We start from the raw sequence: 25176 nt of genomic DNA, 5'->3' as shown, positions 1-25176 counted from the left end.
AGGGCAGGTGGACATGCCCGGGGTAGCCCTGATCAAGCTTGTGCGCTGCAAAGAGTAGCGTGGCCATGGTCTGGTGCTGGCAGCAGCTCAGGCCAGCTGCCCTGCTACATACCTAGGACCTCGGAGGGGGTTGTCCTCCAGCGACTAGCTCATGCCGCCATGGCCACGTTGCTATTCTTAGTGCACGAGCTCCCCCAGAGCGTATGTCTACCCGAGCTGGGAATCACGCCCCCAGCTGCTGCCTGGACGTACCCCCTGGCCCCAGAGGCTGGCCGGGAAGCCTGCAGTACAGGACACCCCAATGCAGGGGTTAATCCTAACCCTGTTCCCCTCCCTACTGACAGTCAGCCAGCGTTTGGCAGTGATCCGCTAAGCCTCCCAGCTCCCCCCATTAGGATCCACATTTATTTCACAGACAGGGAAAATGAGGCACAGAGATGCTGAGACACGCCCAAGGATACCCAGGAGGTTGGGGTGGAGCCAGGAATGGAACCCAGCTCTCCAGAATCCAACCCTGAGCGTTAGCCCCTGAACCAGCTTCCTCTCTTGAGATCCCAACCGATTCTGGGGGGTTACACTTGCCCCTAAGAGGCAGCCTCCAGTGTGGCTGAGGGGGGCAGACGCCACATGACCAGTTCCATCCAGGGATGCATTTGACACATGGATGTTAGCAGCCCGGGGCCCTTTTCTGATCCCCGGGGCCTTGCACAGAGGTCTGCCGGCTCTCCGGTGACAGATGTGCAAGCCAGCTTCTGTAGCGGCAAGATCTGGGGCTCTGCAGTCACAGACATGTGGACAATGTGCAGTTGACGGGGGAGCGCAGGACAGGGGAGCTGCATGGCAGCATGCAGGGGACAGGCGGGTGTTTGCATGAACGATTCTGTCTGGCCCCACACCTCTGCCGTTCGGGGAAGATTCATCAGCCCTGGAGAGAAGCCAGCTGAGCAAGAATGATAAAGCATCTCGCTGAGCCAGGACTGTTCACACTGTCAGCACAAAGCGCCCATTGGCATCAAACGTCGCAGCGAAGGGCAGGGTCCATTAATCCTCACAGCAGCTCGGGGGAGGAGAGTCATCGCTGGGTCGGTGCAAACACAGACCCACGGGGAGGGGGAGAACAGGTACACACGCACAGAGATGGGTCCGTGCACGTATCCCTGCATCGGTGCACGCACACATACTTAGACTCTGGGGCACACGTTTAAACGCATCCTCCTTTCCCCGGACGCACCCACACCACCCCCTGGCACACCCGCGTGTGCACACCCCCACAGCAAGCTGACGTTCAGACATGCGGGCAGTCCTGCTCTCTCTGTCTCTCTCACACATGTTCCTTATCCCTTATGTGTGTTACGGTGGCACTCGGACGCCTGGTGTGCCAGGCACTGCACACACACAGCTGTCTTGCACTCACACAGCCTCCAGCCCCCCGCCCGCGTGAGACCTAGGTACCAGCTAAAAGTTCCACTTATGCTCCAGGGCCGGGACTCCCAGGATCCTTTGCTTCCCAAGGGCGACATACAGGCCTGGACCCCCACAGGGCGTGAGTGGGACTTATGCGGTACCCAGGACTTGCGCCAGCCTCTTCTCTGAACCAGGCGCGTCTGTCCCCCGGGTCCCCGGCCTTTCTGCTTCAAGACAGGCCGCGGTCCCTACCTTGGTGTAGACTCCCCAGGAGAGCTCCGTCTCCGTCACCATGACGACGATGCCGAACATCCCGAAGATCAAGGCGTAGTCGCTCAGGCGTTTGCGCTTCTCGAAGAGCGCCCGCCGGTGGCCCAGCCGGTATCCAACGTTCTGGTTCTTCTTCTGGCTCCGGGAGCGCGCCGCCGCCGCCTCCTCTTCCGCCTGCAAGCTTGTATCCTTGGCCTGCTCGGTTTTGGAGACCACCACCTCCAGGCCCGAGCTGTGGAGGGTCTGCAGGGGCTGGGTCTCGGCTCCCAGTTCATGGAGGTTGCGCTGGGAGGCGCTCAGGCTGCTCAGGGGTCGGACCACGCCTCCATTGTACTTGCAGCTGTTCATGGCTATCTCGGTGAAGGGGTTGGGCTCGCTGAACGCTGTCTTGGATCCAGCATGATTCAGAACCTGGGCGTCCGCATTTACCTGGGAGGAGACGGAGATGGGGTTAGAGAGAGGCACACCTGGGGGCAGAGAGATGAGGGGGGGGAAGGGGAGAGCTCGCCCCCTTCTCAGTCCAAGTACCCCGGGACTGCAGCTTCCATTCTACAAAGCAGAATTTGAGCTAAAGGGGGTGCAGGGGGCTAGTTATTATTAGTCTGTGTTACTTATCTAGCATCACAGATGTGCGGCAGGGACAGCGAAGGGAGGGCAGGCCCTGGGCTGGTCTCACCCCCCAGACCATGACTGCTAAGAGCCAGCATCGGGAGGCGTCCCATGGGGTCCGCCTGCGCAGCGGTGTGTGGCTCTAAACCGCACCACCTGAGCCGCTCTTGAACCCCGGTCCCCTGGCAGCTACGAGAAGGCAGGCCGTGGCACCCACCCTAAGGCAGAGAGACCCCCGACATTACCAAGACGCAGAGCTGTGGACGGCGACCATGCATGAGGATAAAGGCTCCATTAGCAAATGGACGGGGAGGCCCAGAGGCAGGGACCATGCTGGGAGAGAGGGCTGCAAGAGCCTACACAGAGGTGAGGGACTTGTCTGCCCGGCCCTGCCCACCCTTGGGACCATTGCAGGGTGGAATTCACCCCCGGGGCAGTAGGCCAGGAGGAGAGGACAATGCAGGCATGGGGAGGGGCGTAATGCAGCTCAGATGCTGTGGTGATGGGCACTCTATAAAAAGTAGGTAGAGGAGAAAGAAAGAAAGAAAGAAAGAAAGAAAGAAAGAAAGAAAGAAAGAAAGAAAATTCAGCAGTCCCTTAGGATACAGGTGCACATGCTAGGGGGCACGGTTACCTGATCTACTCACTGGGCAACACTCCCTTCCCAGGCGTCCTGACTGCCAGTCCCCGCTCTCACCTCTGAACACGCCCAGAGATGCCCACAAAAAAATCAACAAACAAACAACTCAGCTGGTTAAAATAGTTTGATCCCAAAGGTTCCCAAAAGGATTTTACAAACTTCAGCTCCACACAGGGATCCCTTCGACCAGCGTGGAAATGCGGCCACCTCTGTGGCGAAGTGCACTAACTGCATAACAACTCACAGCAACAGGAAGTGAAGAATTCCACGTACAGCTGCAACGACCCCCGGGTGGGGGTTGGACAGAGGCGGGTTATATCACACTCCCAGTCAGTACCCGGGCCGGGCCGGGAACACTAATGATCCAACCAGCGGATCGAATTCGGTCATGAATCCTGGCCATGTCCCACCTGAGGCATGCTGTGAAGACGCTAAGAAGACCTTGGGACTTGAATGATCAGTTTCAAATCTCATCTAAAAGCCAGTGCCCACGAGTAGAGCCCTGGGCAGATACCAAATGTGTATCCGCATCCGATCTGCGATCCACGAACATGGTCCGTGGATATAAAGCAGATATCTGCAAATCCACAAGAGCTGGGCCACTCGCTCAGAACAAAGTGCGCCCCCTCATAACTTGCCTCGGTGACAGGGTCATAAACAGCAGTCAGGGGTTATGGACCGACACAACATCCCAAAGCTCGGTAGCTCTTGCTGGTCTCCCATCCGACCCCTGCTTAGCACTGAGCACTGGCAGAATCCCAGCGTGAGGAACAGGCTACCCTCCCTCACACCCCTTCCTTGGCCCACCCCTTCCTTGCTTGGGTGTCCAGGGACCCAGCACTTCAGAGGCTGCTGCCTCGCGGGAAGGGAACGGCTGCAGCAGCAGTGGGGGGTGTACAGGTCTGTCTGGGTTTCTCTAATAAGACTGATTTTTCCTGAGCTATGTGGAGCCATCTCGCTGGCTGGCGAACAGGCCTTTCCCCGGTGCTGATTAATGGCCTGCATCTGGCACGGGGCACGGGTTGGGGAATGAATCTCCGGTCTGTTAGCCAAGTGCCTGCACGTCAAAACATGGCCAAACATCCCATTTCAACTATTTTGAAACTTTCCCCCCAATGAGATTAGTCTAAACTCCCCCTTTCCCGTGAACAGTTTTGGTTTTGACAAATCTGGATGTAAAAACGTTCCCGGACAGTTCTATATCTAGCCTGTCCCCTACATTAGCCAGCAGCAACTGGTGTCAGAGAGAAAAATCCTGCAGGAGGCACTGTTGGGATAACCGTCTCCCAGGGAAATTTCCCTCCTGACCCCTATTAGAGATTGGGGCTCATGCCCTGAAGCATGAAGGTTTCTAGCCCTTCCAAAGCAATAAGATATTTATTTTTCATAATTTGCTGGCTGTAATGCTGGCTAGTCTCACTACACGTTTCTTTGCTGCTAAGCTGTTAGCCTCAATGCTGCCATGTCCACTGGCTCACTGCGCCCTGGGTGGAAAAACACCTTATTTTGCCAGACGTCAATTTGTCATCTTCCAGCTTTGTGGAATGGCCCCTCTCGTTCTTGCAGTCACATGAAAAGCCTTTTGATTGGGCTCGAAGCAGCCTGCACTGTCACTAGCCCGAAGCACTGAAGATGAGCTCCAAAATCAAAGCCCTCTTTCTAAAAAGCTGTCGGATCCTAAATGCAGCAGGGCCGGGGGGCTCCCCCAGGCAGGCAGAGAGAGGGGACAGACGTGGTGCTGAGCACTATCATCCATCCCCTGCTTGACCCACGTGCAGCGGGGAAAGGTCCCGCAAGGGATGGCTTCTCATCGCATTTCCAAGCACGTGGGAAGCCCCATCCTCTAAAGCAGTCGCTGAGGTCTCCAGCGGCAGCATTGGGCTCTGCTCTGCTCCTGAGACAGGCCATTATGATCCACTGCATAGAATTCCTGGTTGGCGCAGAGAAATAGCCCCCCATGATAAAGCAACGGCAAGGCCAGCTCCACCCTTGGTGGCTGGGAGCTCAGATACCACGGGGATGGGCATGGGTGAAAGGTGGCCTTGTGGCCAAGGGGCTAGGTTGGGACTTTGATGGGGGCTGAGTATCCAGCTCTGCCATTGACACTCCAGTCAATCACTTCATCTCTCGGGCCCTTGGTTCTCTGCTGATCAAGTTATAATTTCCCATCGCATGGGGAGGGGGGAGGTTTAGGGGCAATCCAGGGGAGGGTCCCAGGTCCCAATCCCCGGAGGCGCTACGTGCTCCCTGCCGCAAAGCTCCCTGCCAGAACTAGGGTTACCATCAGTCCGGGTTTCCCCGGACATGTCCGGCTTTTTCAGCTTTAAATGGCCGTCTGGGGGGGGATTTCTAATAAAGTAGAAATGGCTGGGATTTCCCCCTTCCCCTCATGCAGAGTGCGGCACGGCTGATTGGACGGCTGGGCCTGATTGAAAGCCACTCGCAGCCACTGGGGCCTCTAGCAGCCAGAGTCCCTCCCTCTCCCGCGCTCCCTCCTCCCCCGCAGAGCAGCGCGGCACAGTGTTTGGCTCCACATGGAGCCCGCAGCTCTCCCTCTGCCGGGGGAGCGGGGGAGCAGGGCAGGCGGGGGGAGGGGTGCAGAGGCTGCAGGGCGAGGAGGAGTAGGGCAGGCAGGGGCATAGAGGCTGCAGGGGCAGGGGGGTGCAGGGGCTGCAGGGTGAGTGGGGAGCAGGGGGCACAGAGGCTGCAGGGGCGGGGGGGTGCAGGGGCTGCAGGGTGAGGAGGAGCAGGGCAGGCAGGGGCATAGAGGCTGCAGGGGCAGGGGGCACAGAGGCTGCAGGGGCGGGGGGTGCAGGGGCTGCAGGGCGAGTGGGGAGCAGGGGGCACAGAGGCTGCAGGGGCAGGGGGGCACAGGGGGCACAGAGGCTGCAGGGGCGGGGGAGTGCAGGGGCTGCAGGGCGAGTGGGGAGCAGGGGGCACAGAGGCTGCAGGGGCAGGGGGGTGCAGGGGGCACAGAGGCTGCAGGGGCGGGGGAGTGCAGGGGCTGCAGGGCGAGTGGGGAGCAGGGAAGCACTTAGCAACCCCCAACCAAGATCAGAGCGGGAGGGAGGAGGGGGAATGCGGGGTGCTCAGAGGAGGGGGCAGAGTTGGGGCAGGGCCTTTGGGGAAGGGGTTGGAATGGGGGCGGGGAAGGGGTGGGGTTGGGGTGGGAAGGGGCGGGGCCCCGTGGAGTGTCCTCTTTTTTAAATGTTTGAATATGGTAACCCTACACAGAACTCTTTCCCATACCTCGTCTATCTGAAGAGCCCCACAGCTCCTGAGAGACCTCCTCAGCCCAGTTCTAAATGCAGTGAGATATAGGTGTGCACGTGTATACAAAAGATACAGTACTGCGGGTCAGACTGTCTCTAAGTGTCTGGGCACCAGGCCAATTCCAAGTGTAGCACTTAACTGCCGTGCATACTGGAAAATAGAGACCAGATGTACAGTGTTCTCCAACTTTCTTTTACATCTGGTCTCTATTTTCTACTGTGCCTTGCAGCTACGTGTTAAACTCAGGTATTGATAGAAAAAAGCATATCCCTCTCTGGCTAAGGTGATATGATAAGCACCTACACACAATCTGGATACGCTGATTGGCTAGACAGACAGACCTGGTAGGGGCTAATGTAGGTTTTGCACCAACATGTAAAGGCCATCTCCGAAGGTAGCTCTCTGCAGAGCATGCACACAGCTCAGCTGGCCCACTGCAGAGCTGAGAGTTACAAACATCTGCACAAAGCACCTGCAAGCAAGTCGGCCACCAAACTCCTTCTGCATGGAACAGCTGCAGGCTAGTTAAAAACAAAAACGGGGGGGGGGGGGGGTGCGATTTCCCAGGACCACAGGCAACAAGGCCTTTTAAAAGCATGCAGCTGGTGCGAACTCACCCGCCGACACCCAGCCACACTTGTAAAATCCACCGGAGTGGCTGGGAGCAGGGAGGCGTTAGAGGGCAGGCTGGCACCGCCTGGCTGTTGACTCTGGAGCGGGTGAGTATTGGCACAGAGAGAGCTGGATCTGGTCACCCGTGGATCTGTGCGTGGGCGCTGGCTGGGGCATCAGAGGCAGCCCCAGCTCCTGGAGGGTGATTGATATAGCGAGAGAAGAAGCAATCCGAGTCTGAGTAAGTAATACTATTTAGCCCTCTACAGCACTTTGCTTCTTTCAAGCTCTGCACAAACCACTGTGCGGAGGAGCTCATCTCCAGAGAATAACCCCACAGTAGGAGCAGCCCTCGCCCCAAAGCAGACATACAGGGATCCCACCACCGACCACTGAAATGCAGCCACCTCTAGGGTGCAGCGCACCACCTGCTTAAAGAGAGCAACAGGAATCCTTCGTGACAACGGGTTGGCTGCACAGTTCATCTGAAAGGCACCATCTGAAGCTGCATAGCAACCAGTCAGGAGCGATCCTTCAACACCAGGAGCTCCTGCACCACTTGCATTTTCCGTGTTGGTCTCCCACCCAACTACTGACCGGGCCCGGCTCGGCTTAGCAGAGAAGACCCAGCAGTGTGACAGGAGGGCTCAGAGAGCATCCCCACCTCACTCCTGCCTGGCATGGGATTACTCCAGCCAAGAACTCCCTGGTAAATTGGCTCTCCCCAGTTTCTTGCCACCAGGTGGCAGATGGAACAAAATCTCCTCTCTATCCAGAGCTTGGAGACTCATTTCTCCAGGGCCCTGGAGAGCTACACTGCTTATCTGAACAGAAAATAATGAACAAGGATCACAAGAACAAAGACAAGGGAGGCGGCAGGAGTGGAAATGTTTTGTTCTGGCCCAAGGTTTGGGGGCTGAGGGGGACGGACCTAAGACTTGTCTCCGAAGGATCTGGGATGAGACAAACACAGGGTGCCAGTTACGGGGAAGTTCATTAAAACCCAGGAGGTGGGTTCAGTAGGGTTACCATACGTCCGGATTTTCCCGGACATGTCCGGCTTTTGGGGGCTCAAATCCCCGTCCGGGGGGAAATCCCCCAAAGCCGGGCATGTCCGGGAAAATCGGGAGGCTCGGCCGGGGCCTCTTTGTGCGGGGCCGGGGGCATGGTGCCCGGCCGGGAGCCGGGCCGGGGGCCAGGCCGGGCCAGGGTCGCAGTGCCGGGCCGGTCCGGGCCCACGGGGCCGGGCCCGCGGGGCTGGGAGCCGGGCCGGGCCCGCGGGGCTGGGAGCCGAGCCGGGCCCGCGGGGCTGGGAGCCGAGCCGGGGTCGGGGAGCCGGGCCGCGGGGCTGGGAGCCGGGCCGCGGGGCTGGGAGCCGGGCCGGGGTCGGGGAGCCGGGAGCCGGGCCGCGGGGCTGGGAGCCGGGCCGGGGTCGGGGAGCCGGGAGCCGGGCCGCGGGGCGGGGAGCCGGGCCGGGGTCGGGGAGCCGGGCCGGGATCGGGGAGCCGGGAGCCGGGCCGGGGTCGGGGAGCCGGGAGCCGGGCCGCGGGGCTGGGAGCCGGGGGGTGCGCCGGGGGTGGTCGGCCAGGGCCCGAGCCGACCCAGGCTGGAGCCGCCGGGGGCCAGCCTGGGCCGCGCAGCGCCTCGCCTCCTTCTCCCTCCCCCCCTTACCTTACCTTACCTTACCTGCTTCAGGCTTCAAGCAGGGGAGGGGGCGGAGACTTTGGGAGGGGGCGGAGTTGGGGCGGGGGCGTGGGCGGGGCTGGGGGCGGGGCCGGGCCCCCCGGGAGTGTCCTCCATTAGGAGGCACAAAATATGGTAACCCTAGGTTCAGAGACAGCAAAGCAGGCCCAAAAGGGTGGGGTAGATCAGATTTTCCCTGGGCCAAAAACTCCTACCCCAGGAGAATGGGGTAATCCCGCAGTGTCATTCCCACTAGTGCTGTGTGCCTGACGGAGTCTCGCTTCGCTGGCAACACTGAAAAAAATTGGGGGAGAAAAATCATCTGGGGTCAAACTGCAAATGAAAAGTTTCACATTTTTTGCAAATTGAAAGTAAAAGGGTCATTGCTTTGGGTTGAACAAAATGTTTTGCTTTGATTTTGAGCATTTTAAAATGGTTTCGATTTTTTAACAACAGCAAAGGAAACTTCAAAATAGAAAGTCATTTTGAATTATCGAATTGCAGCATTTGGAGTTTTGCAGATTTTTTTAAGGTTTCTTTTCCACTGAAACCATTTGGCAAATTCACAAAACATTCCGGCGTTGCCGAACCTGCATTTTGCACTGGAAAAAAAAAAAAAAAAAAAGTTGTGGTCGAAAAAAGTTGCCCGGTTCTAGTTTCCAGCGTAGAGGCGCACACGCCATCTGACACAATGCAGACAACACACACACTCAAAATCATACACACATGCTCTCTCACACACATACACAACTTGTAACCACATGCATTCTCACACACAGACACTGCTGTAGATGCACATAGTAACACACACAGAGATAGATGCAAACAACCACACACACACACGCACACACACGTTAGGCAAATGTAGGTTCTCTCTTTCTCTCATTCCCACTTGCAACTCAACCAGCACTTAGCCCTAGTGGGCAGGCAGCATGGAGCCAAGGAACCACTCAGCTATGCCAGCGCCTCCCTGCACGCCGCTGTCTGTCTGCACCCACCCGGACCTGCTGAATGCTGCCCCAGAGCCCTCTGAAGGCACTGAGCTCCTTCCAGCCAAGTGGGAGTGACATGGCTGCCTGAGATAATTACAACCCCGGCATTCATGCCCCCGGCACGCCGCTTTCCCCCCGCCCGCCGCCAGAACGCTGCCAGTGGAACCCACCCTCCATGCAGCACTGTCGGGGTAATTACAGGGCTGGGGAGCGGAGTTGCTTTAAACGGGGGGAAGGAGGAAATCAAGCAAAAATTACCTTGTCATGCTGCCTTGGAATCTGACACTGGGAGAGACCGCGGGGGAATCGATGCTCCCGCATACGCAGCCCCTAGACACGCTGAATTACAGAGCACAGGAAATTCGGGACGTTCGGTGGCGTGCTTGCCAGTGACAAAGGACAGGCTGCCTGCGATCCGGGGGCAGACGACCAAAATAACTACGGGAGCAGTTTAAAAAAACAACCACCCCCCTCCCCATATTTTGCCTCCGATCCCACCCAAATTTGGGACCTAGACACGTGCCTAGTTTCTCTCTGTGTTGATGCGGCCCTGTGCACACACGGTCCCAGAGACCGAGCGGTGGTCACGCACCCCGGCCTGGTGCTGATCTCACACACATTCTGGTCACACACACATTTGTGTGTACACTCCCCTACACCCCCCTGCTGAACCTCAGCATGCCCAGGTATCCTCTCTGTCTTCTCCGCTTACGGCCTCTTTAGTCTCCGGAAGATGCAAAGACCCCTCGCTTCGGCGTTAATGAAAGAAACCCATTTGATGTTCAAACCCAGTTCACGTCACCTCCCGCGCGGTCCATCAGAGGCACCCGCTGCCCCTGTGGAACGGCCAGTGTAAAAGCAAATACTCCAAAACCCACACGCTATGAGACAGAGCAGAGAGCGAACCGTGGCCAGGGAGAGGCCCAGCACTACTCTCATCAGCATTCACAGGCCATGAGGAGCGCGCGGAAGGCGAGCGAGAAAGCCCCTGCCCTCCACATGGAAAGGAGAGAGAGACAGGCAGAAAAGAGAGACGGTGTTTTGTTGGTGCTATGGGGACGGGGGTTTGGATGCAGCCGGCGGCTCCATACCCATGAGGAATCAGTGCCAGGAAACCTCTCTTGCTTTCTGTCTCCCCGGGCCCAGTTGCCCTCCCCAGCACATGAGTCAGCAGAACACGCTTACTCAGGAGAGGTGTCTTTTCCAGTGACCCCATCTCCAGCTGTGATCTCCGGCAGACCTCCCAAGCTCAGCAGGGTCAGGCCAGGGTGCGAAACAGCCACAGGTGACGCAGGCTGCGTGCTGGTGACTCAGCATTGACCCCACTGGTCCTGCGCGGTGGGGACTCAGTAGATCTCACTCCTAAGCCGGTGCGGACCCCGATGCCCCAGCGTGGTGGTCGGGGACGCTGTGGGTGACAGCAGGGCGCTCTCCCTTCAGAATCGGCATTGGCCTCCGTTCCCCAGATGAAAGCCAGTGTAGGAGCAGAAGGCCGTGCTGCCCCAAATGAGATCCCCACTCTTCTCCTGCTCAGAGGGAGTTAGCCGGCCCTTCCCCTAATCCACCTGCTCCATCACATGCTCCTCGCTCGCCTCGACCCACAGTGTCTCCCCCTCCCCAACCCCTTTCCCACAGCCCTAGTTCAAAGCAGCCTCCACCCTTTCTTTCCAGCAATCACTTGGGTCCAACCTGCCTGGCCGATGCTCGTAGCCCTTCGCCAGCTCTCGCTCCGTCCACTGGGTCACCCCCAGTGGATGAAGAGGTGGCGGCTGCACTAGCCCCCTGGAGCTGGGACGAGGTGCCAGATGGACATCCCGGCTTCTGTTCAGCCACAGGAGTGCGTGGCATGGATCACAAGCTCCCCCTGCAAACCGGCCCCTGGCGTGATCCTCCCTCGTCCCTAGGATAGAGGGACCGCTGCAGGGGGCAGAAGTGAGCCCAGCCTGACCTCTTCAACCCTGCCCGCAGCTTTCCAGAACGTCAGCAGCCCTCCCTGACTCGTGGGCTGAGTCCCGCCAAACTCACTGCACCCAGGGGCTGCCCAAAGAGGTTTCAGCTGGAGCTGGCTTTTGCCCCCTACCAGCCCGGCCTGGATTTGAACCCGTGACGTCGCAGCGAAAGGCTCCGTAGCACATTGCCGACCCCTGAGTCGTCCAGCCCCCAAGCTGGTGCAAAGCAGCAAAGCTCCGCGGACTTCAGTGGCGAAGCTGAGTCCTCGTCCCCCAGCTCCGTGCCAACCACTCCCCACAGCAGTACACCCTGCACACTGGCCCCCGGAAAGGCCCGGCGCCAAGTGCCCCCTCCTTCTTCTTAAAGGGGCAGTTCGCATTTCACTCCCTACGTAGTTTGGTCAATATTGCTGTTATTTATTTGTCACAGCCCAGAATCCAATCGCGCTCGGTGCTGTACAAACAAAACTGAAAGACAGCCCCATCCCCAAAGCACAGAGCCTGAGTCGCTATAGAAATGAACCAGCAATGAAATACACAAACGGAATTATTACTAATTAGAAAACCATTTTCTAAAAGTATCAAGAGCTGGGGTCTCTTACAAAACCTAGATTTGAGATGGTCTGATGCCAGCTGTGGGTGTGGTGAGCATTGCTTGGAGGGGTTGGTTTTTCTTAACTGTTTGGCGGCATTCCGCATTATTCCCTGCATGGCACACACCAAGAGCAGGCATTAAAAATAGATCGCTCTCGTCCAGGGTCATTGCCGTAATTGTGCACATGATTTAGTGGACAAATATTTGGGCTGAATTAATATTGTCAGCAGCCTCTGGGCACCAAAGGCAGCGACAGAGCTCGGGGAGTAAGCACGGGATGGAACTTTGGCTAAATATAAAAGTCAAACTTTCCAACATGCCAGTTTTAAAAATAGGGCTTGGGATTGGGGAAAAAACATAGACACAAGATGTGAAATGTTACAACCCACAGGCAAAGCTAGGACCACAGACTCAAACAGCTTCCCTGAAAAGGGTCCCTCACGCCCATGGATATCAAACCAGAAAGTCTCCCCCCCCCCCCCCCGTCATGATACTGGTTAGAGCTCAAGTGAAAGAGGACTCCTGGGTTCCGTCCCCGACGTTTAGAGGGAGGGTGGTCAGAAAAGGGGGGGGCGGATCAGAACTCCTGGGTTCTATTTCCAGCTCTGCCACTGACTTCCCCAGTGACTTTGGGCAAGTCACCTCCCCTACCCCTCCTTGCCTCAGTTTCCCCTTATGTAACATGGGCCCCTCTCCTGGCAGAGTGCCAGTTCCATAATCTCTGGATCCATTCCCAGGCAAACCGCTCCAGCTCCCCGTGACTCAGAGGAGCAGGAGCAGGCTCTGACAGAGCATGAATTTCACTAGCAGAGGCCTGTTATTTCTGAGGACTGTAACCCCCCCCCCATCCCCATTTCTCCTGCCACAGCTAAGTGCTCTCTGTGCTAGGACGTGACAAGGTTGGGGAGGTGGCATTAGCATCCGCAGGGATTTCTCTGCGGCAGAGACCAGAGAAAGCTTCCGAGACGGTGCCCAGGCTGAACTGGGGGAGAGGAGAAAATCTGATAAACTGTGGAGCAGAGAGGGTATGATGGGCCATTTAACTGCTTCAGTTGTGAGGACAGGAAGGAGCAGGCCCTGGCCAGGGCAGTCAGGTAAGAGGTTGGGTTCACATTAGGATGAGCATCAGGGTGGTACCTCCCTGACACCCCCCTGCCCCCGCAATAATGTGCAAACTCTCCCGTGAGGGCTAAAAATGAGAAACTGCAAATTTGGGGTCCTGGGCGGCTGGGGTGGCTCTCTGAGCCCAGGATTCCCCATCCCAGGATGGAGCTTTGGAACTAACGTCTCTGCTCAGAGTCAGAGCTGGCAGGAATTAACTGCATGAACATTTTTCCAAAAGGAAAAATTTGGGGTTTTGTCAAAACTGAAATGGTCTGCGGGGAAAATGACCGCTCAGTTTTGTGAGGGTCCAGGCCAGACCTGGCCTCACAAACACTACTTCAACCTCTTGAATTGTTCAGTTTCAACAGAAAACGTCAGTAATAAAATAAAGAAAGAACGATAATAAACAACTCCTCCGTCCTGCTGATCCTTTCCGTCCTCCACCAAAGGAGAAAGGACGGTCTCGTTTGCAGGACCCCAGTATTATTCTTCCTTCATGCTAGGTGCAATTTAAGGCTCTGTGACAGTAGATAAGTATTTTTATCACTTACTGCTGCACGAATAATGGATTTTTCGGCTCGCTAGGAGTCCTGGGGGAAAAAATCATTTTGGGCCGACCCCAAACCAAAATTTTGGGGAATTTTGGGCAAATCAAAAAGTCGAAAAAATGTCATTCGGTTTCCAGCTTCTTTTCCCTTTACTTTTATTTTGAAAATGTTTTAAAAGAAAATTTTGAATCCAAAAGTCCATTTTTTGGTTAAGAAAATGTTCAAACAAAACGTTTTGACTTTTTTTTAAACCACCTCAATGCAAATTTGTGAAATGTTTCAGCTGATCCAAATCTTCATCTTTCACCAAAAAAATAAAGTTTGGGTCAAAAATTCTCAGCCAGTTCTATTTCCCCCACTTTACAGATGACAAAGCAGAGACCCAGAGACACGCAGGCCTTGTCTACACTAGAAAAGAGCACTGCATGCAGTCGAGTTAAAATGGTACAAAGACCCTAGTGTGAATGTACACATAACACATAACTATTTGCATACAGGACGGGGAATAAGCTGTATCCGTATAAGGTACCTTTACACTAATATAACTATGTCCACACGAGGGCTCTCACCTGTATAATTATTTCAGGTTAAAAAAAAAAAAAATCAACCCTTCCTAACCAATATAGTTATACAGTTTAAAGTGTAACCAAGGTCTTACTTACTAGGACTGCAGCTGGGGGATAAAACCTTCGCCAGAAGCGACCTTCTCAAGGTCACATGTTGTTGTTTGCAGGGTTGGTGTAGCCGGGTACGAGGGAGACAAGGTTGGGGGAGGGAATATCTTGTATTGGACCAGCTTCTGCTAGTGAGTGAGGTTGGAATCATTTGATTTTCTCCCCTGTTCTTCTGAGTTGAAGAATCGCTCTGAGGTAAGTTTGAACAGGTGAGAAAATTCAATCATATCACCCTCTTCCACCAAGAGAAGATCGGCCAATCCAAGATATTCCCTCATCCACCTTTTCTCTCCATGTCACCCAGCGAATCCTGCTTGGGAGTAGAACCTAGGTGCCTTCCCCCTCTGCTCTAACACATTAGCCTCCCCTCCCAGGAGTCCTATCTCCCAATCCCCTGTTCTAACCACTCCACGCCACTCCCCTCCCGGTGGCTGGAACAGAATGCAGGCGTCCCGCTACCCGCACTCGTGCTAAAAGAATACAGGGGCCGGCGGGATCGCTGGCACAGGACAGTCTCAAATGCAAGGTTTTCCTCCACTGATCATTCTTTTTGCCTTTTGGTTTGCTTTCTCGAAGCGCGATGGGCCTGCAATTTGTCTTCTGGATGGGTGTGCGCCGTGCCTGCGCCGTCAGCCATGACCCGAAGGCAGCCGCTGGACTATTTCTTCCTAAACGTTTCCGAAATGAGGGGGAGATTAATTGGCTGTCTGCTTCTATTGGGCACCTTTCGCACACAGCCTCTTAGGAAACAATTTCCGAGCGACGGCCATTTGCCCCAGCTCCGGCCTCTCTCCAGGGCTGCGGGCTCCCAGCCATCCCAATGCCACGCCACACAGGATGGTCGCCGGCCACTGCGTTCGGTAACGGCCTTTCCAAATGGTTCTGGTGGGCTACCTGCTTCGGGCCATAGGTGCTGGAACTCGGGGTGCTGCCGTACCCCCTGGCTGGAAGTAGTAATAACAACTCAAACACATGGTTTCCACCTTCAGCGCCCCCACTATAAAACACTGTTCCATCACCACTGGTGCCGGGGGTTTCGAAAGCCGGCTAGATCCACACGCTTCGCCCCCATCGGCATGACCTCGCACGCCCTGAGATCACCCATCCATCAAGCCAGGATCTGGCTGGGATCCAGTCTGGGGGTGGGGGGGGCTGTGACCCCCAAGCTGGGAACCTCTGTGAGGTGGAAAATCCCCCGCAGCCTCTCTTCTTCCTGCTGTCTGCTCCCCTCACCACGGCCTTTGGGCTGGATTTGGCTGTTGGTTGTTGAACTCATGGGAGCCACTCGACACCGGGGTATGTGACGGCAGAGGTCAGGCCTTGGGCTCTTGGCTCAGAGGGGAGCGTTGAGATTCTGCTCTTTAATCCCAGCACGGCCAAGCTCAGCAGGGCGTGATGTTACCTGTTCTGCACGAGGGGCCTATGGAGCCGGTGGCTGCCGGGGTCATGGCGGGTGGATGGGGACGGGGCTGGCTGGAGGGCGCCTGATCTTTCAGGGATGTCTGTAGGGTGGGGATTGATGGCAAACAGAGGGGAGAAACCCCTACACCCTACAGTGGTGAACACCAGCCCCAGCCCTCAGGATGTGCAAGGGTATGATCCATTCTCTTGCCTTCTCAGCATAAATCACCAGGCAAACTGCAAAGCAGGGGGAACCTTCCTATGCAACTGCTGGTATGCAGCATCGGGCATTTAAGCCATCACTTGGAACAACAGCCTGGCAGCATTCGCAACAAGGCAACCACTCCGGAGTTATTCATAGTAGACGATCATTGTGCTCAGCAGTTATATGGTGCTGGTCACCACGGGAGCTAGGCAGAACTCACTAGCTCCATTTTACAGGTGGGGAAACTGAGGCACAGAGCAGGGCAGCGACTTGCCCAAGTGTTGAGCTGGGGCTAGAAGCCAAGAGTCCTGACTGACATCCCTGTGCCTTAATCTCTAGGCCACACACCCTCCTTAAGCCAAGAAGAGAACCCAGGAGTCCTGACGCCCAGTTGTGTGCTCTCCCTAGCATATAGCACTCCCTCCATACACTTGTTCTAGCTTTGTATTGCAGTAGCACCTAGAAGGCCCAACTGAGATCAGGACACGTAGTGAGAAAGTCCCCACCCCAAAGATTTATACTGCAAGCAACACACTCAAAGGTGGGAGGGGAAACTGAGGCACAGATAAGTGAAGTGACTTGCCCAAGGTCACCCAGCAGACCAGTGGCAGAGCTGGGACTAGAACCCAGGTTTCCGGAGTCTCAGTCCAGGGCCTCTGACCCTTTGCACAGAATTGCCTTCCACCACTGAAATGCCCGTGCAACGACCCAGCCGGTTAAATGCATCTGCTGTGGGTCCTGCAGATGCTGGGTCACGTTATATAATAAAATCTGCACCTTAGACGCAATTCTTGGCTCCTCTGCAATCAAGTTAATTGGAAAAGCCCCCACTGGGCGAAGGCGCTGCCACTGGTTTCCTGCCCTGTATAAACGCGGCCCCAGCTTGGCTCAGCGCGTTTCTGTTCCCTGTCTCCAGACACAGATTGCACTCAGGCCACTGTACTCATTACAAAGCGCTTAGAGCAAAGGGAGGTCGGCGCTGGGGGCTGTGTCCCCAGACATATGGGAGGAGCCCCCCCGCCGAGCTGCTGACGCAGGCCCACAGGCTGGGCCATGGTGCCTGGTCCCTTCAGGCCCCATTCAAACCAAGGGAGGATCCAGCCCATTGACTCAGCACCTCGTTAACGATCCTTTACATGGGGACTGAGGACATGCAACGGACTGAGACTGTGTCTGCTCTGTGCTGCCTCTTGGTTTTAGCGGGTGCCCTTCTGCACCAGCTTCCCACCAAGGAGCTGGGAGCGCCTTTTGGGCATGGGCTAGGTGGGGATTATCTTGCATCGTACCGATGGGGAAACCGAGGCCCAAAGAGGGAAGTGGCTTGGCCAAGGTCACGCAACAACTGGTAAGAGCAGAGCAGCCCTGACCCTGAAAGCGAAAGACCCCCTCGCCCTTTCCTTTCATTGGCTATGGGAGGCGGTACAGCTGTGCTTTTAGCTTCTGAATCATTCCAAACCTCGCTTTAGTGGAGGGCAGGCTAGTGGGGCAGGCGGAGTCAGGACTCCTGGGTTAGGGGGAACAACAGAGGCGATTTGGAATCTCACTGCCTCGGGTCTGTTCGCAGGTCTGTCCCCGACTCACTGCGCGACCCTCAGCCACGCGTCCCCTGCCCTCGGTCCCCTGTTTGCTCACCTGATGCTAATGGGCGCTGCCACCCCATGCCCAGGCCTGGGCTTTTTATTGTTTATTGAGTCAGGGGGAGGGGGTCGTTATGTTGTATTTGGGATGCGCTTTGCCATCCTCGGTGAAAGTCACAGAACTGCAAAGCATCAAACTGTCGTTCTAGACATTCCCCTTCCTGCTTCCATGGAGATCAGAGGATCCAGGCAGCGGTTCTGATCCTGAAAATCCTTTTCCCCTCTGCCAGGAGCCTTCCCTCACACAAGCACCCTGCCAGAGCCAGCCAGCTGCGCAAAGAAAGGCTTGCAGGATCGGGCCCATACATCAGAGCTCCTCCATTGTAGCTACAGACACAACTCACTAGGAGAGGGGTGTCTATGAGAGAGAGAAGTATCAGGGGGTAGCCGTGTCAGTCTGTATCTACAAAAACAACAAGGAGTCTGGTGGCACCTTAAAGACTAACAGATTTATTCTTTAAGGTGCCACCAGACTCCTTCTTGTTTTTATGAGAGAGAGAGAGACAAACACACACATCCCACCCCTTCTGAAGGGCAGATTGCAAAGCCACTTCCTAATTTACCGACTTCCCCGGGGCTGTGATTGGCAGGAGTGGGGGGGAAGATGGGCCAGGGATGCTTATTTGGGGGCAAGAGTGTCTCTTTATAGATCCCGTCGCTTTGAGATCCAGGTGCAACGTTGAGATGCATTTCGGACCTGACTTTGGCGTGGCTGCATTTTATTGCGGGAAATACTCAAATTACATAAAATCAGGAGCTGCACATGCGGTGGTGTCGCGGGACTCGTCTCCGTAGGGGTGAACCCCATGACTGTCGCTGGATGGGCAGTTCCCTTCCCTAGGATCCCAGCTTTCTTGTTCAATGCTGCCTGCCTCCATTTGCATGGTTGTAGCCTCCCTTTGCACCCCAGGTGACAGACTAGTCCCCCAGTTGTAATAGATTAGAAAGCCTTTCTCGGCAAACAAATGTCACGAAGCCTGGATCTGCAGCCATGCAAAGGTTACTTATTACAGTTTTTTAAAACCTCCCACAATCCCCATATACGAGGCAGTTATCAAACATTCTCAGGCCGCGACCGGTCCCTTGGCTGAACAAACTCAAAAAGGGTGGATTTTGATCTCTTCACTGATCCATTACCATTGCAACCGTCTGGGCCAGATCCTCAGCTGGTTTAAATCAGGAGAGCATCACTGACAGCAAGAGAGCGACGCTGATTTATAACAGGTAAGAATCCGGCCCATTGGCTTCAATGGAGCAGTGCCAATTTACCCCAGTTGGGGATCAGGCCCCACTGATTTACCCCAGCTGATCTGGACCATTTATGGAAAGGCACCATCACTTTTGGGAGGGGGCAGTAGGAAGGGTATTAAAAGTAAAGGGTGTCATTCAAAGGTCCTGCAAAACAGCGTGGGATTTCCCTTGCTCTAAAAAGACAATTTCCTGCATTGGGTGGCACTGACTGATACTGATAAAAGGCTACATTTAATCAAGCAGTTTTCAAAAATTTGATTCTCCCCCTTCCTGGACCTATTTCGGAGTCCACTTCCCCAGCGCTGCTCTGCTTCATCTCCCAGCCTGTGATGGAGGCAGCGAGGACATGAATGTGACATTTCTATTTTCCTTTCCCTTCATCCTAAGTCCCCACCAGCACTCCTCCCTCCAGTCGCTGAGCTCTACAGCTGCTGGTGACAGACAATTTTAAATGCACATTGCTGCTAATTCTATAAACTCAGTGGGTGCAGAGAGAGAGAGAGAGAGGCCCCTTCCTTTCATATCCATATAAATTGACTTTGCAATAGCAATTCAATGGCTTTCCCACACCTCCTTCTGCAAGCCAGGTTTGGGAAATACTGTCAAGCTACTGCAGTGTTCTAGGGTTGGATGGCTGGACTTCACTGCAGAAACACTGAACTGCTAAGCTAGCCAAGTGAATACCTACATGGAGATGCAGCTGTTTGCAGACACTAAACTTGCTAACCCATCTTTACATGGCTAACGCTACCCGACCACACTCCCACTCCATTAGGAAGTGGCATTATGTTAAAAAACCAAACCAGTTGTTACTCTGGAAAAGCTCCAAACTCCTTCTAATACAAGACATTACTCGCAACTCATGACTTTTAATCTTAAAGTCTTGGATCCCCTTTGAGAAGTTACAAAAGGCAAAAGCACAAAGAGAATGCATTTCGTTTTTTCAGTCTCTCTGACGAATTATCAGGGATCTTTAATCCTCTATAGAAAACCTTGCAATCAATCAATAGGTTAATTAAAAAAGAGAAAATTCCGATGGTCCAGCTGAGATCAAACAAGACATGAACACCTTCGTTAGATGTAAAGGCCTGATTTAAACTCACTGAACTCAATGGGCTTTGGATCAAGCCCAAATATATTGAGTGAGATTTTAAAAGAGCGAGTTCCATTGGAATTCCATGGAACGGATGCGCCCAAATCACTTAGGTTCTGATTGAAAACTCCAGCCTTTACTTTGGGTAGTTCTCTGAGCCTCTGCGCAGATAGATACACACACGCACACACACAAGCTATCCTCACCTCTATCTGCCACAGCTACGCATTCCCTTGGATTGAACGGGTCTCTGCCCAATGCCAGGGATATCAGAAAGTTCCGTTTGAAGAACGCTCCCCTCATTCCAAGCCCTCTGCTCCTTCAAGGTTTACTGAACACCAACGGGAGGAGGAGCAAAGTCATGTTCAGGTGCCATAAGTCAGCAGACCCGAGACAGGTGAGGCTTCCGCCCATTTATTTCCATTTCCCAGACCCCAGAGTGTGAGTGTTTGGGACTCGTCTGGAGAGGGACTCAAACAGCACGTTATCCACAACTGACAGGAAAACAACCAGCCAACCAGAAAACAGAATGGGGTGAAACTCAAGGTTAAGGGGAGTGACAAGGACAGGGATTCTTAACCATCTCCAAACCAAGGCCCCTTTCCCCACCCAGAGATCACCCTCCTCCCAGCCACCTGGGGCCTAGCCAAGACCCTGCCCCCCTTTTCCCATTTAGCACTGCAGGAAGAGCAGGGTGGGCGTGGCCCCCTGACACCTGTGGGATTGTGACCCCCCAGGCTGAGAGCCACTGGGTAAGGCCATAGTAACATTTGGCGAGCCAACAGAGAGCATTGCACACCCTTACAAACCAAATTATCCCTGAATCATTCCTCGGGCCCAGTCTCACAGACCCCCGCGGACCCGTCAGTCTCAGAGAAGGACCAAGCCCAGCACTGGATTTTCAGCCACTTTCAAGAACCCCCCCCCCCCCAATTGAGCGTCACATCCTTTAGCTCAGAAAGAAGCAGGGCTCACACCCAGACGAGCCCACCCCCAACCCACTCGGCAGGGCCAGGACTTCACTCCCACAGCATGATGTGGGGAGGGAAGAAGGCAAAGTTTGAGCCTGTCATCAAAACGTTCCAAAACCCAGCGGTTCAGGCCGGGGGGGGGGCCCGGGCAGTGGGAAAGAAATATATCCAGGTTTCTATCCCCCCTTCCTAACCACACAGAAAGGAATCAGGTTTTTAACACAACCCCGGTACCTACATTTTCCTTGGTAAGTCCCGGGCTCTTCAGACAAAGATCTGCCTGCAGCCAAGCATCATTAAACCCCCCCCCCCCGCGCCCCGATTGGGTCTATGGGGTTCTCTCTCTCTCCCCACTTCACTGATCTCCCCTCTGCCGGCTGCAGAGAGCTGGACTCAGAGAGCAGGGCTGCTAGCAGATCCCCCCCCCCCAGTGGTGCATTGTGTGAGCTTTACAATCCAAACACACACACACACAACAGGGGCACCAAACTGCACTGCACAATGACACAGGGCGAGGAGGCGCTAGGAAGAGCACGGGGGGGAGTGCACAGTCCCCAGAGAACACACACCCACCCCCACACCCCTACCTGCTGTTCCGGGGGGCTCTCGGACCCGCAGCGCTGCGAGGCGCAGGAGGCGCTGGGGCTAGAGAAGTTTGCGAGCCGCAGGCTCGGAGCTCGCCGCCCCGCCTCGCCCCCGGCTCGCTGCTGACAGCGGCAGCGCTGCGGTAACCGCTCGAGCCGGTGCGGCGGTTCGCTGTCTCCCGGCGGCAGGTGCGGCAAAGGCTGGCGGGGGCAGCGCGGCTCGGGGCCCCCCGGCGGAGACGGGGGCCGGGGCCAGCGAGCCCGCTCCTCTGCTCCGCAGCCCGGCGGGAGGCGGCAGCCGCCCGGGGCAGGGGGCGGCTCCGATGCGCAGCAGCAGCGGGGGGGGCCGGGCCCCCCCGGGTCGGGGGCTCGCGGGTGCAGCGCGGGGGGGCTCCCGCGGGGAAGCGCTGCCGGCGGCGGGTGGCGCAGGGCGGCGGGCGGGCGCTGGACCGATCCCGGGCGCCGCGGGGGCTGGCGCTGCGGGTGGTGCTGAGGGACAGCTCCCTGCGAGCGCCGCGGCATGGCCGGCCCGGCCCCGCTCGCGCTGCCGCGGCTCCCCGGGGTGCTGGGGGAGCCCGGGCGGGCCGCCGGATTGGTGGGCTCGGCCAGAACTACCCTCATGACGCACCCCACCCCCCCGCTCCCTCCTCCCCTCCTTAGGCTCAGGGCCACGCCCCCATCGACAGAGAAATGTTCCCTGCCCACCTGGCCAGGAGGGGTAAAGGGGGGGGGGTCTGAGCTGCCCCCCCTCCGACCCCCACAGTCCTGCAGCAACAAGGACAAGACAGCTCAGATGGAACCAGTCCCAAAGGGGCGCCCTTCCTGTCCCCCTCACCCCACCCATCATCTCAGTCCCTGGGCAGGTGAAACAGGCAGGGACCTCCTGGGCAGGAAATGGGAGCCCCTCTCTTGAAGCCAAAACGCACCCCAGGGGAGATCACCGGATCTGAAGGAGCCCCAACCTCCGGGCACCAGGGCCTGGCTTTGCCTTCCTGCGCCTTACCTGCTCCGCGCCAAGGGCGCCCGGCTGGAATCGGCCCCTGGCTTTTAGAGCGCCCGGGGCGTGTCTGCGTGGGGATGGGGAGCAGCCGTGCTAGCGAGGGCTCTTGCTCCGTCTGTCTCCTGGGGACCAGGTGCCATTGGGTTCCCTAAACACCTGGGCGGGAGAGCAAACAGAAGTCATCAGCATGGAAGAGAGACAACAGACTCACGCAAACAGCCAGCCCAGAGCTACCCACAACGTCACACTGAAGATATAACTTGATACCAGTGTAGGTAAACTGATGCAACTTTGGGGCCTTGTCTACACTAGAAAGTTGAACCACTTTAACTTTCCCTGTATAGGTAAAGCGGTACAGCCTGCCCTAGTGTGGATCCAGTTATACTGAGATGTATTAGCAGAGCTAGTCCCACATGGCAAGGGGCATACGGGTTACTGACCTAAGGCACCTTTATACCAATATAACTGCGTCCACATTAGGGATCAGACTGGTATAAATCATCAATAACAATCACTCCCAACCTCCCCTAGGTCTGGTACAGAATCTGTGTGCGGAGCCACTGTGTGCAGCATTATAGGGTTAGACACATCCTTTAAGGCTAGTGTCCAGTGGGACTTTGTAGCCCAGGTGTTCTCTGGAATAATTATTAGCACCTTGACGGAGAAACTGAAAAACTTTTTACGTGACAAGACTAGAGTTTAAGATTCTTTCCCCCTCTTGCAATAATTAATGACTCAAATTTAAAGGCCAGATGGACCATTACGATCAGCTAATCTGACCTCTTGCGTAACACAGGGCACAGAATTTCAACCGGTCATTCCTGCACCATGTCTGCGCAGAGCATGTCTTTTAGAAAGATCCAATCTTCATTTAAAAGGCTATAAGTGATGGACGTCCCCTACTTATGGGGTAAGGAGAGCTAATTATGGGTGAGATCCAGAAGGCGGAGATGTTTAATGTGAATGTTGCTTCAGATGTCACTGGAAAGGTTAATGGTGACCAGATACGCAACACAAATAATATTAACAAGGAAGAAGTGGAAATGGGTTAAAGAATATAGAGAAGTGAGATGTATTCAAGTCAGCAGGGCCAGATGAATTTCTCCATAGGGTACTTAGGGAACTAGCTGAAGCAATCTCGGCACCATTAGCAATTATCTTTGAGAACCCGTGGAGGACAGATGAGGCCCCAGGGGACAGAAGAAGGACAAACATTGCACTTATCTTTAAAACAGGGAACAAATCGGAACCCTAGAATTATAGACCAGTCATCTTAACTTTGATACCTGGAAAGATACTGGAATAAATTATGAAGCAATCAGTTTGTAAGCACCTAGAAGATAATGGGGTTTCTAAGGAATAACCAGTATGGCTTTGTCAAGAACAAATCATGCCAAACCAAACCAATTTCCTTCTTTGACGGATTACTGGCCTAGTGGATGGGGGGCGGGGGAGCAGGAGACGTGATCGATCTTGATTCTCGTCAGGCTTTTGATACAGTCCCACGTGACATTCTCATAAGCAAACTAGGGAATTGTGGTCTAGATGGAAACAGAAGATGGGTGCACAAGTGGTTGAAAGAATGTACTGAGAGAGTAGTTATCAATGATTCACCCCGAGTGGGGTACCCCGGGGATCAGTCCTGGGTCCAGTACTATTCAATGTTTTCATTAATGACTTGGATCATTGAGTGGAGAGTATGCTTATCACATTTGCAGATGGCACCAAGCTGGGAGGGGTTGGCAGCACTTTGGAGGGCGGGATTAGAATTCAAATGACCTTGACAATTTGGAGAATTGGTCTGAAATCAACAAGAGGAACATCAATACAGACAAATGTAAAGTACTACCCATAAGTAGGAAAAATCAAATGCACAACTACAAAATGGGGAATAACTGGTGAGGTGACGGTACAGCTAAGAAGGATCTGGGGGGGGATAGTGGATCACAAATTGAATGAGCGTCAGCAATGTGTTGCAGTTACAATTGTGGGGCGTATCAGCAGGGGTGTCATATGTAAGACCTGGGAGGTAATTGTCCTGCTCTAGTCAGCACTGGGGAGGCCTCAGCGGGAGCATAGCGTTCGGTTCTGGGCACTGCACCTTCAGAAAGATGTGGACAAACTGGAGAGAGTCCAGAGGAGAGCTACAAAAAAAGGGTTAGAAATCCTGAGCTCGGAGGGAAACATTTAAAAGCTGGGCATGTTCAGTCTTGAAAAAAGAGGGGGAGGGGGCTGGGGGGGTCTGATAAGAATATTCAAATATATGACGGGCTGTTATAAAGAGGACGGTGATCAATTGTTCTCCCTGTCCACAGAAGATAGGGATTAATCTGCAGCATGGGAGATTTAGCTTAGATATTAGGACAAACTTTCAGGATAGTTACCAAGGAAGGTTGTGGAACCCCCATCACTGGAGGTTTTTAAGAACAGGTCGGACAAACACCTGCTAGGGTTGATCTAGGTTTACTTGGTCCTGCCTCGGTACAGGCGGCTGGACTTGATGACCTCTCAGGGTCCCTTCCAACTCTACATTTCTGCGATTCTGTGGAGAATCCACCCATCCCTAGGTAAGTCGTTCCGATGCTTAATTCCCCTCCTTGTTAAAAATCAGGTTCTTCTTTCAACCGTTCTTTCCTTGCTCACGCTGGTGGAAATCAGGAATGATTCCACTGCTGCGTATA

At 55.0% G+C, this 25176-nt stretch overlaps 1 protein-coding gene across 2 annotated transcripts in view; it reads right to left on the bottom strand.

Moving 5' to 3' along the window:
• The window catches only part of KCNN1 (potassium calcium-activated channel subfamily N member 1), a 50790-nt gene extending 28216 nt beyond the window's left edge, over nt 1–22574 (bottom strand). Inside the window, exons 1-2 of one of the 2 annotated variants that reach the window (XM_054013638.1) lie at nt 22499–22574; nt 1657–2103 (exon numbers count right to left, since the gene is read on the bottom strand). In XM_054013638.1, the coding sequence (XP_053869613.1) occupies nt 1657–2022 (366 nt within the window). In that variant the 5' untranslated portion in view covers nt 2023–2103; nt 22499–22574. Of the gene's footprint in view, nt 1–1656; nt 2104–21498; nt 21582–22498 lie in introns of those variants that run through there. The other variant, XM_054013636.1, reaches the window with a different exon arrangement.
• Nucleotides 22575–25176: the final 2602 nt, after the last annotated feature.

The sequence above is a fragment of the Malaclemys terrapin genome, chromosome 24, assembly GCF_027887155.1.
Source record: "Malaclemys terrapin pileata isolate rMalTer1 chromosome 24, rMalTer1.hap1, whole genome shotgun sequence".
NCBI classification, from domain to species: domain Eukaryota; kingdom Metazoa; phylum Chordata; order Testudines; family Emydidae; genus Malaclemys; species Malaclemys terrapin.
The sequence above is the reverse complement of the archived record's forward strand: the minus strand, read 5'-3'. Positions and strand labels throughout refer to the sequence as shown.